This window comes from Triticum dicoccoides, chromosome 5B, assembly GCF_002162155.2.
Source record: "Triticum dicoccoides isolate Atlit2015 ecotype Zavitan chromosome 5B, WEW_v2.0, whole genome shotgun sequence".
In the NCBI taxonomy this organism is placed as follows: domain Eukaryota; kingdom Viridiplantae; phylum Streptophyta; class Magnoliopsida; order Poales; family Poaceae; genus Triticum; species Triticum dicoccoides.
The window spans coordinates 313,180,261-313,193,767 of NC_041389.1; the positions used below are offsets into that span (position 1 = coordinate 313,180,261).

The window sequence follows — 13,507 nt, forward strand, 5'->3', positions numbered from 1 at the left end:
ATCTTGATTTTGATCTGGTGATAAGCGAGCATGGACCGGGTCGTCGCATACTTAGTGCCGTGCTACATCAACGCCAAGGGTCTTCGCATTTGACTCAACGAATGCGAAGGGTAAGGAAGCTAGCCGAGCCTAGTAGGACCTGCATAGGTAGCTAGAACGTAGGGTCCCTGACTAGTAAGCTATGGGAGTTAGTTGGTACAGCCGTGAGGAGAGGTATTGATATCCTGTGCGTTCAAGAAACCAAATGGAAGGGACAAAAGGCGAAGGAGGTGAAGGGTACCGGCTTCAAGCTATGGTACATGGGGACAACTACAAACATAAATGGAGTAGGTATCTTTGATCAAAAAGAGCTTCAAGTATGGAGTGGTAGATGCCAAGAGACAAGGGGACCGGATTATCCTGGTCAAACTGGTTGTTGGGGACTTAGTGCTCAATGTTATCAACTCATATGCCCCACAAGTGGGCCATAATGAGAACACCAAGAGGGAGTTTAGGAAGGCCTGGAGGACATAGTTAGGAGTGTACCTATTGGCTAGAAGCTCTTCATCGGAGGAGACCTCAATGGCCACGTGGGTACATCTAACACAAGTTTTGAAGGAGTGCATGGGGGCCTTGGTTATGGCAGTAGGAATCAAGAAGGATAGGGTGTCTTAAGCTTCGCTTTAGCCTACGACATGATCATAGCTAACACCCTCTTTAGAAAGAGAGATCCCATCTAGTGACTTCTAGTGGCGGTCAACGCTCTAGCCAGATTGATTTCATCCTCTCGAGAAGAGAAGCCAGGTGTACTTTCCTAGATTGTAAGGTGATACCTGGAGAGAGTGTTGTTTCTCAACATAAGCTTGTGGTGGCTGACTTTCCCTTTTAAATTCGTGTCCAGTGGGATAAGCGAGCCAAAGTCGCTAGAACGAAATGGTGGAAGCTCAAGGCGGAGGCAACTCAAGCTTTCAAGGAAAGGGTCATTAAGGAGGGCCTTTCAGAGGAAGGAGTGATGCAAGCAATATGTGGATGAAGATGGCGACTTGCGTTCGTAAGGTGGCTTTAGAGGAGTTTGGGGTGGCCAAGGGAAGTAGAAGCAAAGCTAAAGATACCTGGTGGTGGAAAGATGATGTCCAAAAGGCTATTAAGGACAAGAAAGATTGTTTTATACGCATATACCTGGATAGGAGTGCGGACAACATAGAGAAGTACAAGGTGGCAAAGAAGACGACATAGAGAAGTACAAGGCCAAGGGAGATTTATAAGATGGCCAAGATCGAGAGAGGAAGTCAAGGGGTATCAACCAAGTCAAATGCATACGGTGTAGATCGGCTTCTGGTGAAGAACGAGGAGAGCAAGCATAGATGGGAAGAGTACTTCCACAAGCTGTTCAATGGAGATAATGAGAGCTCTACCATTGAGTTGGACGACTCCTTTGATGATACCTGAAAGTGCATGTAGCCCCTAAGTGTGGTTTTGGTAATTAATGACAATCTCTATGGACTAATGCTTTCATGGAGATATATTTGAAGGAATATTCCATAGGTGGTACCTTAAGGATATTGGATGGATTCAAGGATGATTGCCATAAAGATGAAGATATGCTCTAAGCTTTGGTATTGAATGACAATTCATATGGAGCATCAAGTGCATTGTATCCTGCATGAAGAACTGTTCCATAGTGATGCATGAAGCATATTGGGTTGATTTGGGAAGAGTTCCATCAAAAGACTCACGTAGAGATCATCATGGTATCCCTCTCTGCTTACCTCGTGCCAAGGGAAATCTCTCCAGACACATCGTCTGCATGGGCCTCCTGACCTCCGTGCACACGAGGTCGTGTTAGACTCTCTAGATGCCCCATGCGCATGGGGTCCCTGGCCCCATGCCCATGGCCAGGGCCTAGGGTTTTTACTCTTGGGGTCTCATGTCCAGTGAGGTTACTAGTTGGTCTTTGGAGATATCTATTGAAGCCATCAAGATCGATCTCAATGCGTAACCAAATATGATCAAGCTGGAGTTCATTGGAGGATATGAAAGGTTGACATATTTGAGCTTATAAGGATCAAGGACTTTAGAGAAATATTTAAGGAAGAATTCAAGTTATGGTTATAAGACAAGAACATGTTGAGTTTGTGTGTTGGGTTTTGGTTGATCAAGTCTTCAAGCAAGCTAATAGAGTGAATAACTCATTGTGCCTCTGAAGAGATTGTGATGGAGCATTTAGAAGAGCAAGTGATGACCAGTATGATGTTCATGGTGAAACTTGATATGGCAATGAAGTGAAATAAAAAGTTCATTGCGGCTTTTAAAAACTGAGATGGAACATGAATAAAGATGTTAGTTGACCAAGATGAAGCTAGAAGATTGTATACTAGATGGTCAATACACAAGCGCAACCAATGTACCGCATGGCATCTAGTGATCTAGTGGTATGGTAAGTAATTGTGAATTGCGCTTTGTGAACAATCGCATGCTATATGCTTGTTATGTCTATGCGGATTAGGTGTTTCTCATGGGCTTGCGTCAAAAGAAAGATTTCAAGTAGCCTATGTAAGGATGACATCAAGTGGTGATGGTTATTGAGAAGTGCAAGTGCAAAATGAGCGACATCAAGTGGTGATGGTCATTGAGAGGTGCAAGTGAAAGATGAGCATATGGAGATTACATGCTTTGAAGCTTGCGGTCCACCTCGTGATAATGTACATGTGAAGATGTGCTTAAGTGAAGGCTTCCCACACTGCAATCGGGGGAAGCAATTTGAGTATCTTCACCAAGTGATTGTGGTCAAGAAAAGGATTTCAACTTGAGGCAAGCATTAACGTCCTTATCAAGCTGAAGCCGAATGCGCAAGGCAAAGGTATAACTTAGCCAGGTTTCCCTAGTTTTACCTGTCTCATGGTGCTTGGTGGGAGACCGGATTATATGTTTGATAGCCGTACTATCAAGAGGGACTTTTGGGCGAGTAGCTTGATCACGTCATATGTAGAGGGCTCAAACCTTCACATTTTTGCATCATTATTTATTTCTAATCTTGGGTGGTTCTCTATCTGTGGACCTTGGGCTTGTCCATAGCTTTAAAACAAGCCCAAGATCATCAAAATCAGAGTTTGTATGACAAAGTTATGCATGTTTAGGTTTCTGTTGCAGGCTGTTTCTGGGTAGGCCATGCGCACGGGGTCTCTCGTGCCCACGGGGCCCCATGGTCAGGGGTGTCCAGAGAAGGTCTGTTTGAGCCAAACAGCTAGTTTGGGGGAGTTGGCTATTTACGGGCTCGTCTTCCCCACCGGTTTGGGTGCCATTCATACATGTTTTTTACCACTCTTTTGAACCACAAATCACCTCCCCCAAACCCCTATCTCCCCTCTATGTGAAGGGGGGTTTGTGGATGGCTCTTGGAGCCATTTGTTGATCTCCTCCATTGATTCCCCTCTATCTCCTACTTTCTTGAGTTGCATCTTGTGAGACTGAGAGAGTGAGTTGAGCATATGTTGCTTGACCTAGCTTTGCATTTGTTGAACTGGTTTGAGCTCCCCCATATGGTGTTCCAATTAAAATAGGACTACACCAAGGGTCAACTTTGAGCGCTTGTCTTTTTGCTTTGGTGATGATGAGGTCACAATATACAAGGAAATATCCCATGGTGTATACTCTTTGAGGATGATGCGGTGCTAGTCGACGATAGTCTGACGGGGGTTAATATAAAGTAAAGAGCCGTAGAAACAGACTTTGGAATCGAAAGGTTTTAGGATTAGTAGAACTGAAATTGAGTACATGAGATGCCATTTTAGGCTTAGTAGAATTAAAACTGAATACATGAGATGCGGTTTCAATACTACTAGGCATGAGGAGGAGGTTAGCTTTGATGGGCAGATGGTACCTCAGAAGGCAACCTTTCGACATTTGGAGCCAATGTTGTAGAGGGATGGTGATATCGATGAAGATGTGAGCCATCAAATCAAAGCTGGATGGATAAAGTGGCGGCAAGCTTCTGGTGTCCTCTGTGACAAGAGGGTGCGAGAAAGGCTAAAAGGCAGGTTCTATAGGATAGCGATTCGACATGCGATGTTGTATGGCACTGAATGTTGGCCAACTAAAAGGCGACATGTCCAGCAGTTCGGTGTAGCAGAGATGCACATGTTGAGATGGATATGTGGCCACATAAGAAAGGATTGGGTCTGAAATGATGATATACGTGTTAGAGTTGGGGTAGCACCGATTGGAGATAAGCTTGTGCAACATCGTTTGAGATGATTTGGACATGAAACCTACAGCATGCTAATTATATTTCTGTATAAAATGAGTTGTGTTTTTTAATCTCTTGTTCATTCTGTGTCTTAACTGTACCATTTTTCTGAGTGCTCCCTTGCTGTCAGAGATTTGACAGAGGTCATTCCATGTGTAAAGTAAAAATAGTGCCTTCACGTTTTTCAACAGTAATGTTAGTTATAATGTTATCCCATATTGGCAATAGTGCTGCACAATTTGAACATTTTTCAAATATAAAGTTCATCTACTTTCTTGTTCGTAAAAAATAATTGCAGTATAGTTGGGAAACATAACAATTCATGAGAAAATCAGTGTATTTATATGTGCAGGCTTTTGCTTTCTATGTATAAGCTTGTGTCAGCAGTACAAGGCAGCAAATGTGTGGCTAGTACTGAATCTTATTCATCAAGAAACTTTCAAAATGTACAATTGCCCTCTTGATTCACTTTTACTTGTAAGTGATGTAGGGTCTTGCCTCTTTGTTATGAGTATGACCAATCAGATATACCAAAATATACAAGAAAAGGAGCATGATGGATATCAGAAATTACTCACAATGGTCTCATTAGTTGTGAGGAAACCAGCAAAACGTGTAGGAACAAACCCAGGAGCTATACAGTTAACACGGGTATTTGGGCCCATCTCAGTAGCAAGAGCCTGGACAAGGATACATATATGGACAGAGTCAGTGGAGAAAATTCCTCTTCAGGTGTAAAACAATGTATATCCTGACAGTTTAAGGGGAAAAACATATGTGCACTTATGGGTGACTGCATACGAACTTGAAAGTCACACTTATGCACCCTACAACAAATATCAAAAAAATGATGTGCAGCAAGCGCACATGCAAAAAGAAGTGCACAAATATTATCTTATGTGCATGGGTAAAAAAAACAGAAAATTGTGCTACTTATTATTAGTCTTATTTTTTTGTATGTGCGCACTTTTTGCAAGTGCACATGTTTTACTTGCTGCACATAATTTTTCTCAGATTTTTTTTAAGATGCACAACTAGGAAATTCAAGATCATGTGCACACATGCATAAGTTGTCACATGTACATAAAATCCACAATTAACAATAAAATATGGTCACAAAGTTACAACATGAATACCCAGTGATGGGAATAAACCGCCTTGTAATACAACTTCAGCTGTCATGAAACTTTACAATGTTCTGTTAGATGGCATCTGGTACTCTAAACTGTAGACGTGCAATATCTGACCATATGTGTGAATGCAAGATTCATCATGCTAATCTATTAAACTCTATCGAGCTTGTGCATCAGTGCACATATTCGTAAACACTAAATTACAGTTAGGCGTTTGCCAGATGTGAATCACTGAATCTGATTAATTGTGCACTTGACACACTTTTTGGATTTTCGGTCTGCGGTTGGTTGGGCCAAAGAATGAGAGTCAGCTTCCTTAAGTCCAAAAGTATAGCTCAATTCATAAGCATGTCTGTAGTGTGTAAGGATTTGGAGGGAACCTAGAATCGAACTCGAAAACATTCTCAAGGTGACAAGTGACGACATCCAATCACTTATTTATAGCCACAAAATTCCAGTTCCCGGGCTTTCAAAGTGTAAATTTTATGAACTTGTTATTACAAGATAATTTTGCTTAATTTGTAGGAGCATCGCCCCACCCTGTCAGTGGTAGCTTTGCTTTCTGAAGACGAAGTGGCACCACATACAAGCAGCATGTCTCATGTGATGAGATAAATTTCATATAAAATTGTGGATTACCTATATATATGCTCTCCCCTGAAGCAAGTCCATCAATTAACTTGCCTAGGACAAATATATTCCTATATACAATATATTTATCAAGATAAATAGTCCTTCCATTTCGCTATATCTATCCATGAAAGCAAAAGTCATCGTCAAAACGTCTGTCCATTCAGCGAACCAAGAGCAGTTCTTACAACGCTTCTACTCTCCACCCCTACTTAAATGCTTTTAAGAGGTTAGGTCATAGGTGGTTCCGGTATGGTCTTTCAATAAGTTATTAAGAAGTCATTTCTCAGTAAGTCGATGCTTCCATGGTCTATGCAAAAACGTCTTACATTAAGTTACAGAGGGAGTATATCGAAATGAAGTGAGTATTAACCACACTAACACACAATTCTTTACAATTTTGATATGAATTAATACGCGTGCACTAGCACAACAATCACAAAGGATTAGCATATACCTTCGTGAGACCAAAAAGGGCAGTCTTTGTAACACCATACATCGTTAAAGCTGCATCAGGATTATAGCCAGCAATTGAAGAAATTAGTATCACAGATGATCCCTTCCTCAAATGTGGTGCGGCGTCCTAACATAAGGAAAATGGGAAGTGATTACTTGTGAGACAGTTATTTATAGAACATGTAAATAGGATTTAGAATGCAGCATTAATTCACCTGAAGTAGAAGAATAGAAGCTTTGACATTAATGTCCCATAGCTTGTCAAGAACTGACTCTTTCATCTCTAGTATGCTATCCACAGAAGGATTTGCAGCGGCATTGGAGACAACAATATCAATATGTCCGAAATTCTGCAGTAACATAATTAATTTTTTGTCATGGACTTTTTGCAGGATCGCCCTGATGTTGATGCTAAGAAAAGACATAAATGGCAAGGGCGAGAGATGGAAATGAGACTGCTTTATTTTGATCTTCAGACCCTGTGGGGTTGTGTCACAAGCTGGTGCTGTGATTCAGGTCGCTATCTGTAGATCCGTGTCACATGCTGGTAACGTGATTCAGGTCAATATCTGTGGGGATGTGTCAATTTATAAAGCCTTCTACTGTAATGGTATTGCATATCAAATGAGAGTACAAATATCCGCTCCCCAATTCTTATTTCTTCTTTCTTCTTCCCCAAACTAACTCTCTTATATCCAAAAATCCATGTTCTATCCACCTAAAAAATTCCCCATTCTATCTCCAGGGACATTACAACTTGTTTACTACCACAATCATTTCAATACTACCTGGCTGCAATAATCATAAGTATACATGCAGATGCAGTAAAGTATTTCAGATATGAGCACAAACTATCAGCTCATAATTGTGGTAAGATACAAAAAAAAAACAGTTCAGATGCACCCAAAATGAAATGCTAACCATGAACTCTTCCTACATCATTAGGCGCAGAGAAAATAAGTAGGACTAAGCAGCAACAAAAATAATGCAGTGACCGCCATAGTTGTGGATACACATGTACTGCTCTCCAAATGAGAGCTCTGGTTTCAAAAGAAAACAGTTTTATTCAGAATGGATACTGGTACAGCGCGACAGCCATATTGCGCAACACCCACTGGTCCTTCCATGTTAACCACGTCTCCATCACAAACGCAAACACATGGCCGCAACATGCAATCAAACGGCCAGCAGCGTGTCCCACTTCAAGCCTCCAAGCTGAACATTCGCGCCCTACTGGCCCTCTTTGTTTCAACTTCAGTTGGCTACGAATCACCTGTGGATTTGCTTCACTGAAGTACACTTGGACGTGCTTCAGGCAATTACACTGAAAATGGCCTGAATCCAGCTCCAGCTTCACTGGCAAGCTGATTCCAAATAGCTGTTTGTTTCAGCTTCTGGTTTTTCCTAGGAGAATCTGCTGCCTAATATTGAAACAAACAGGGTCGCAGAATAGCAGTTTCGCCCTCTCCTATTTTGTCTAACAGCCAACAAGAATGGTATGCAGAATTCTGGGAACAACTCACAGTCTGGTAAACCAACACCTCACCCGGGCCGAAAATTCCACTGTAGAGTGCCGATCTATTTAAAACTGCAGCTCCTATGTAACGAATCTGACAACGTTGTAACCCAAGAGCCCCAGGCCCCAGCACTGTCGAACGGAATCTCCTCGCCCCACCACCGAACTAAGAATAGATAGCCTAAATCTCACCTTGACGGCCGTGTCAACAAGGTGCTTGCGCTGCTCGGCGTTGGAGACGTGGCAGACGGCCCCGACCACGGTGATCCCCTTTGCCCTGAGGCCCTCCACCGCATCGTCCACGTTTTTCTGCAGCGCCAAGAAATGACTCGATCAGAGAAAGAAAACCACGCGGCCGACGCAATCGAGAGCCCAGGAGGGGAGCGTGGCTGGACCTGCTTGCGGGAGGAGATGACGACCGCGGCGCCCTCCCGGCCGAGGCGCTCGGCGATGGCGAGGCCGATGCCCTGCGTGGAAGCCGTCACGACGGCCACCTTCCCCTCCAGACGCCGGCACTTGACATCCATCGCCGGCCTCGCCGTGTTCCCTTTGCTACGCGCCGCTGTCTTGTCCCGATGGAAGCGTGCGTTTATGTGAGAGACGCGGCGATGCCGGATATCCGCTTCGACCGGCGACCCTAGTGCGCTCGCTTATCTGGACACTGGAGCGTGGGCCCGGGTAACAACTAGCAAACTGTCTGTCGCCAACAATTTTCATGTGTGAGTAATGCTGACAGTGAGAAAAATAATAAAATAACGAGAATGCTAAATTTCTGCGGACCGGCAGTTTGCAACAGATCCGAACGATCTGGATCTCGTTCATTACGGATCGAACGGTAGTTAACACCAGCTTCGAAGCGAGAAAAAGAAAGGGACGTGGATGAGTATCAAACCCGCGACGCCCTGTACGCACACCTCCGCACTAACCATTTCACCTAGATTTTGTCTTTGTTAAAACTGCGAACACTTTGAATTTAATGCGCAGTGGATCTTTGTTTGAGATTAAAAATCTGAATAAGTTGCTAATTTGATGGCGCATTTAGTGGAAAGATTTCCTGAAACGTTGATGTCCGTGATTTTCTCTCTGGATTGGATCCATCATGATTTTTTCTGTGCGCTAGATCTATTGGTAGACCCTATATACACGGATTTTTTAGTCAAATTGATGCTGAATATGGGATTCGAACCCACACCAAGCAGCTGACGTGAAACACTTACTAACCAGCTCAATTAGACTAATTTTTATTTTTTTGAAATTGTCAATTAGACTAATTGTTGTGTAAAAGGAAGCACGTCGCACCCTTTTGACCATTCCATGATGTTTTCTTTTTCTCTTTTCTTTGAGGAATCTCCATCACGCTCTCGTCCCCCTATTTCTTTCTTATTCTTATCGACAAATCTAATTTCCTGCCGACTGTTCGTCAGCAACAAGCACGAACGACCCGCGAACCGTACGATTCGCATCTCGCGGCAGCGACTGACCGCTTCTCCCGCAACAATGGGAGTCGACGCACGACCCACTAGTTATAGCACACGCAGCCAACCATCTCGTCTGTCTCTTTCACATGCCTAGGAGCAGGTTAGTTGTGTTATCTACTTTCATTCTCCAGGATTTTTAAGCCCTCTTATTTTAACTCGTTCAATTTTTCTTTGGAGTTATTGCATGCACACATGCACGTGAGTAGGTGAATTGTTATGGGGGTGCACGTAAAAGCATATCGATGCGTGATTTGAGGAGCCAGAAGAATAAATCATCAATAATAAACTACATGCAAAATTAACCATCACCTGACCATCGAAGGAGTTAATGCCTAAACTTGCGTGCATAATTAGTAGCTGGTTTTTGATCCATAGGCCCTATGGTAGCATGGTAACTTTACGAATCATAGAGGTGATAACTCATGTATTAATAACAAGGTAATATACACACCGTAAACCCGATGACCTATGTAAAAACCATGGTAATTTTTTCTAGTAAGGTATTTTTTTCAAAATGATCGTAGACCCGGGGAAAATGAAGGTGAATCTGAAAACCTATACACAACATTGACATGATAACCCACGAGTATTAACAACATGGTACTTCTGCCTAAATAGCATGATAATATACACAATGTGGGCATGGTAAATTACGCATAGACACGTGGTAACCTAGGCCGAGAGAAAAAATAGTTGTTGAAACCACACCCCTGATAATTTCTTTGGAAATAGAATGGTAATATATGCATCGTAGACCTGATAACTCAGGTATAAACATCATGGTAACTTTTTAACCCGGAGGGGGGATAGTTGTTGAAAGCATACCTTGGTAACTTCAATGTAAATAGTATGGTAATATACGAATTGCACACTTGACTTATGCACAAACACCATGGTAACTTTAGATCGGGGCAAAAAAAAGTTCAAAACATACCCACAGTAAATTCTGTATAAATAGGTGGTAACATACGCACAACAGAGTTGATAACTCAGGCATAAACACCATGATAACTTTGAACTGAGGGTTGTAAATAGCGTGCTACTATAAGCATCGTATACATGATAACTCATGCGCAAACACCACAGTAATTTTGACCTGAGGGTGGGGGGATGGGAGGAAGTTGTTTGAAAATATAGGTCCCTCCCGACAACCTCCATGTAAATAGCACAGTATAATATACACGTTGTAAACTTGATAACTCACGTACAAAACTCCATTGTAACTTTGAACCGGAGGAAGGGGGAGGGGAGGAAGTTGTTCGAAGACATACCCTCAACAACTTATGTGTAAATAACGTGGTAATATATGGACCGTGTGCATGATAACACACACACACACACAAGCAACACGGGTATTTTTTGTCCGAAAAAACAAGTTGACAATGTACCATGGTAACTCACGTATAAAGAGCATGATAATATACATATATCAGAGCTAATAGCTTACTTAGCCCATGCCGGGTAACTATTTGCACGGAAAAAATCGTCAGAACATATCAACACGTGATCTAGTTTACTAGATCTCATCGTGATGGTTTTTTGCGTGAAAATGAGTTTTTGATCGGACACACAGTTCACGCTATAAAAACATTTTAAAGTTTAAAAATAGGGAAGCATCTAAGATGACATCCATTTCCCCTTTAACGCATTCAGGCATGTGCATGTGAAGCGAAGGTTTGAGGAACTATTTTTATGCCCCTGTAATCCCTTCCTAAACAATATGATAACTTATGCACAACTGACATGGTAACTTGCATAGCAGATGCGTGGTAACTGTTTTCTCGAAAAAAAGCTCGTCGGAACATATCAACATGGGATCTAGTTTCGAAGGTCTCACCGCGACGAATCTTTTATGTGAAAACGATTTTTTGATCGGAGCAACGGTTCAAGCTACAAAACATTTTGAATTTTAAATTTTGTTAGAATCTCTGCTGACATCATCATTTTTGTCTTACATGCATGCATGCATACTTAATTAAATCAATTGGAGCTAATTAGCACAGGAGAGTCACGCGGGCTCAAAAATTGTTCGTCTGCATGCAAGTTAGAAAAGGGAGGAATCGTGCGGATCTGTTGCTTAATTTTAGTACGTGTGGAAGTTAGCATAGTCCATAAAATAATACTCTCTAGGTCCATAATTACTTGTCGCGGAAATGAATAAAAATGACTGTATTTAGATTTTAAAACTAAAATACATTTAGATAAATATATTTAGATACATTCATTTTCGCGACAAATAATTTCTGACGGAGTAAATAGTAATCTAAGCTTGTCTTTTCGTTCCAACACATTGGTATTCAATAGTGTTTTAGGGCATCTTCAAATCGGACCTCAAACCTCTAGAAAACGTCTGGATCGAACTATTCGGATGCAATTTGTCATCCAACATTGTCCCGCATCGTTTCGTGGATTAGTCTGCTTGTCTATTCCCCCGCAAATCAAAAGCAAACTAAGAAAGCTTTGTGGGAGTCCAGACTGCCGCCACGTAGGACTCCAACACCCCCGACTCACCCAAAACCCCTTCTGGACCCTCCGCTTTCATCCTTTCCTCCTTTGCATCTGCTTTCTCCCTCGTTGACATCGCCGCTCTACCACCCCGGCCGCCCCGTCAAACCCTTTCTGGACATCCACGGTCTCCACCGCCACACCCGGTCCCCGGTCGCCATGCCACTAGTCCTCCGTCGCGCAGGTACCATCCGCCCCTACAGGGGTCACCACGCCCGGCAACTGTTTGGTGAAATGTTCGTGCTAAATTTTTTTGTCCTTTCTTTGAAGCAATGGATTTGAACATGGAGTACATATACGAGCACTTGAGTCGTCTGACAAGGAGGACTATGAGGATGAAACGGCGATGATGCAGGCGGTCCTTGTAGACATGGAGCGTGCGGAAGAGCGTGTTCTCAATTTCAATAGATCAAATCAAGGGCCATCGGGTGTTGAATCGGAGCAGTGCACGGGGCATTTGATGTTGATGGATGACTACTTCTCCCTTGATGCCCTATTCATGGACATTTTTTTGTCGGTGCTTTTGGATGCGACTAAAATACCTTCGATCGCCTATACAATGGTGTCTGATCCTACAATGACTATTTCCTCTTGAAGAAGGATGCCAAATGAATGACTGAATGATTGCATTCTCTGGTTACCAGAAGTACATGGTTGCATTGTGGATGCTTGCATATAACATGGCCGTGAATTCGTAGGATGAGTACCTTTGGATGTTTGGGAGCACATGCAGAGATGTCATGATCAAATTTGCTACTGCGGTGGTCGAGATGTTTGTCTCTCGGCACTTGAGAGAACCAAATGTTGCAGACACCAAGAGGTTCTTGGCAATGTCCAAAGCACGAGGGTGCTCAGGTTTGCTCGGATCTCTTGATTGCATGCATCGGAGATGAAAGAACTATCCAAAAGCTCTACAAGGGCAATATCATGTTAACAAGCCCACCATCATTCTTGAAATAGTTGCGTCGGAGAACCTCTGAATTTGGCATGACCGGATCTCATAGTGACATTAATGTGCCAGTCTCCATTGTTTGCTAGGCTAACTCAAGGGCAAGCTTCTCTTTGCAACTATACTATCAATGAGCATCAGTACAACATGGGCTACTATCTTCTTGATGGTATCTATTCTCTATGGGCTACCTTCATCAAGACGGAAGGAAATATGCCCTAGAGGCAATAATAAAGTTGTTATTTATATTTCCTTATATCATGATAAATGTTTATTATTCATGCTAGAATTGTATTAACCAGAAACTTAGTACATGTGTGAATACATAAACAAACAGAGCGCCCCTAGTATGCCTCTACTTGACTAGCTCGTTAATCAAAGATGGTTAAGTTTCCTAACCATAGACATGTGTTGTCATTTGATGAATGGGATCACATCATTAGAGAATGATGTGATGGACAAGATGTTGGGGACGCAGTAATTTCAAAAAAAATCCTACGCACATGTAAGATCCATCTAGGTGATGCATAGCAACGAGCGGGGAGAGTGTGTCCATGTACCCTCATAGACCGAAAGCGGAAGCATTTAGTAACGCGGTTGATCTAGTCGAACTTC

At 42.5% G+C, this 13,507-nt stretch overlaps 1 protein-coding gene across 1 annotated transcript in view; it reads right to left on the minus strand.

Annotated features, from left to right (window-relative positions):
• Positions 1–8,583, minus strand: part of LOC119308640 (tropinone reductase-like 3) — a 10,433-nt gene extending 1,850 nt beyond the window's left edge. The window contains exons 1-5 of the mRNA XM_037584770.1: positions 8,356–8,583; positions 8,153–8,269; positions 6,660–6,794; positions 6,446–6,571; positions 4,804–4,905 (exon numbers count right to left, since the gene is read on the minus strand). Of these exons, the coding sequence (XP_037440667.1) occupies positions 4,804–4,905; positions 6,446–6,571; positions 6,660–6,794; positions 8,153–8,269; positions 8,356–8,487 (612 nt within the window). The 5' untranslated portion in view covers positions 8,488–8,583. The remainder of the gene's footprint in view (positions 1–4,803; positions 4,906–6,445; positions 6,572–6,659; positions 6,795–8,152; positions 8,270–8,355) is intronic.
• Between the last annotated feature and the right edge of the window lie 4,924 nt (positions 8,584–13,507).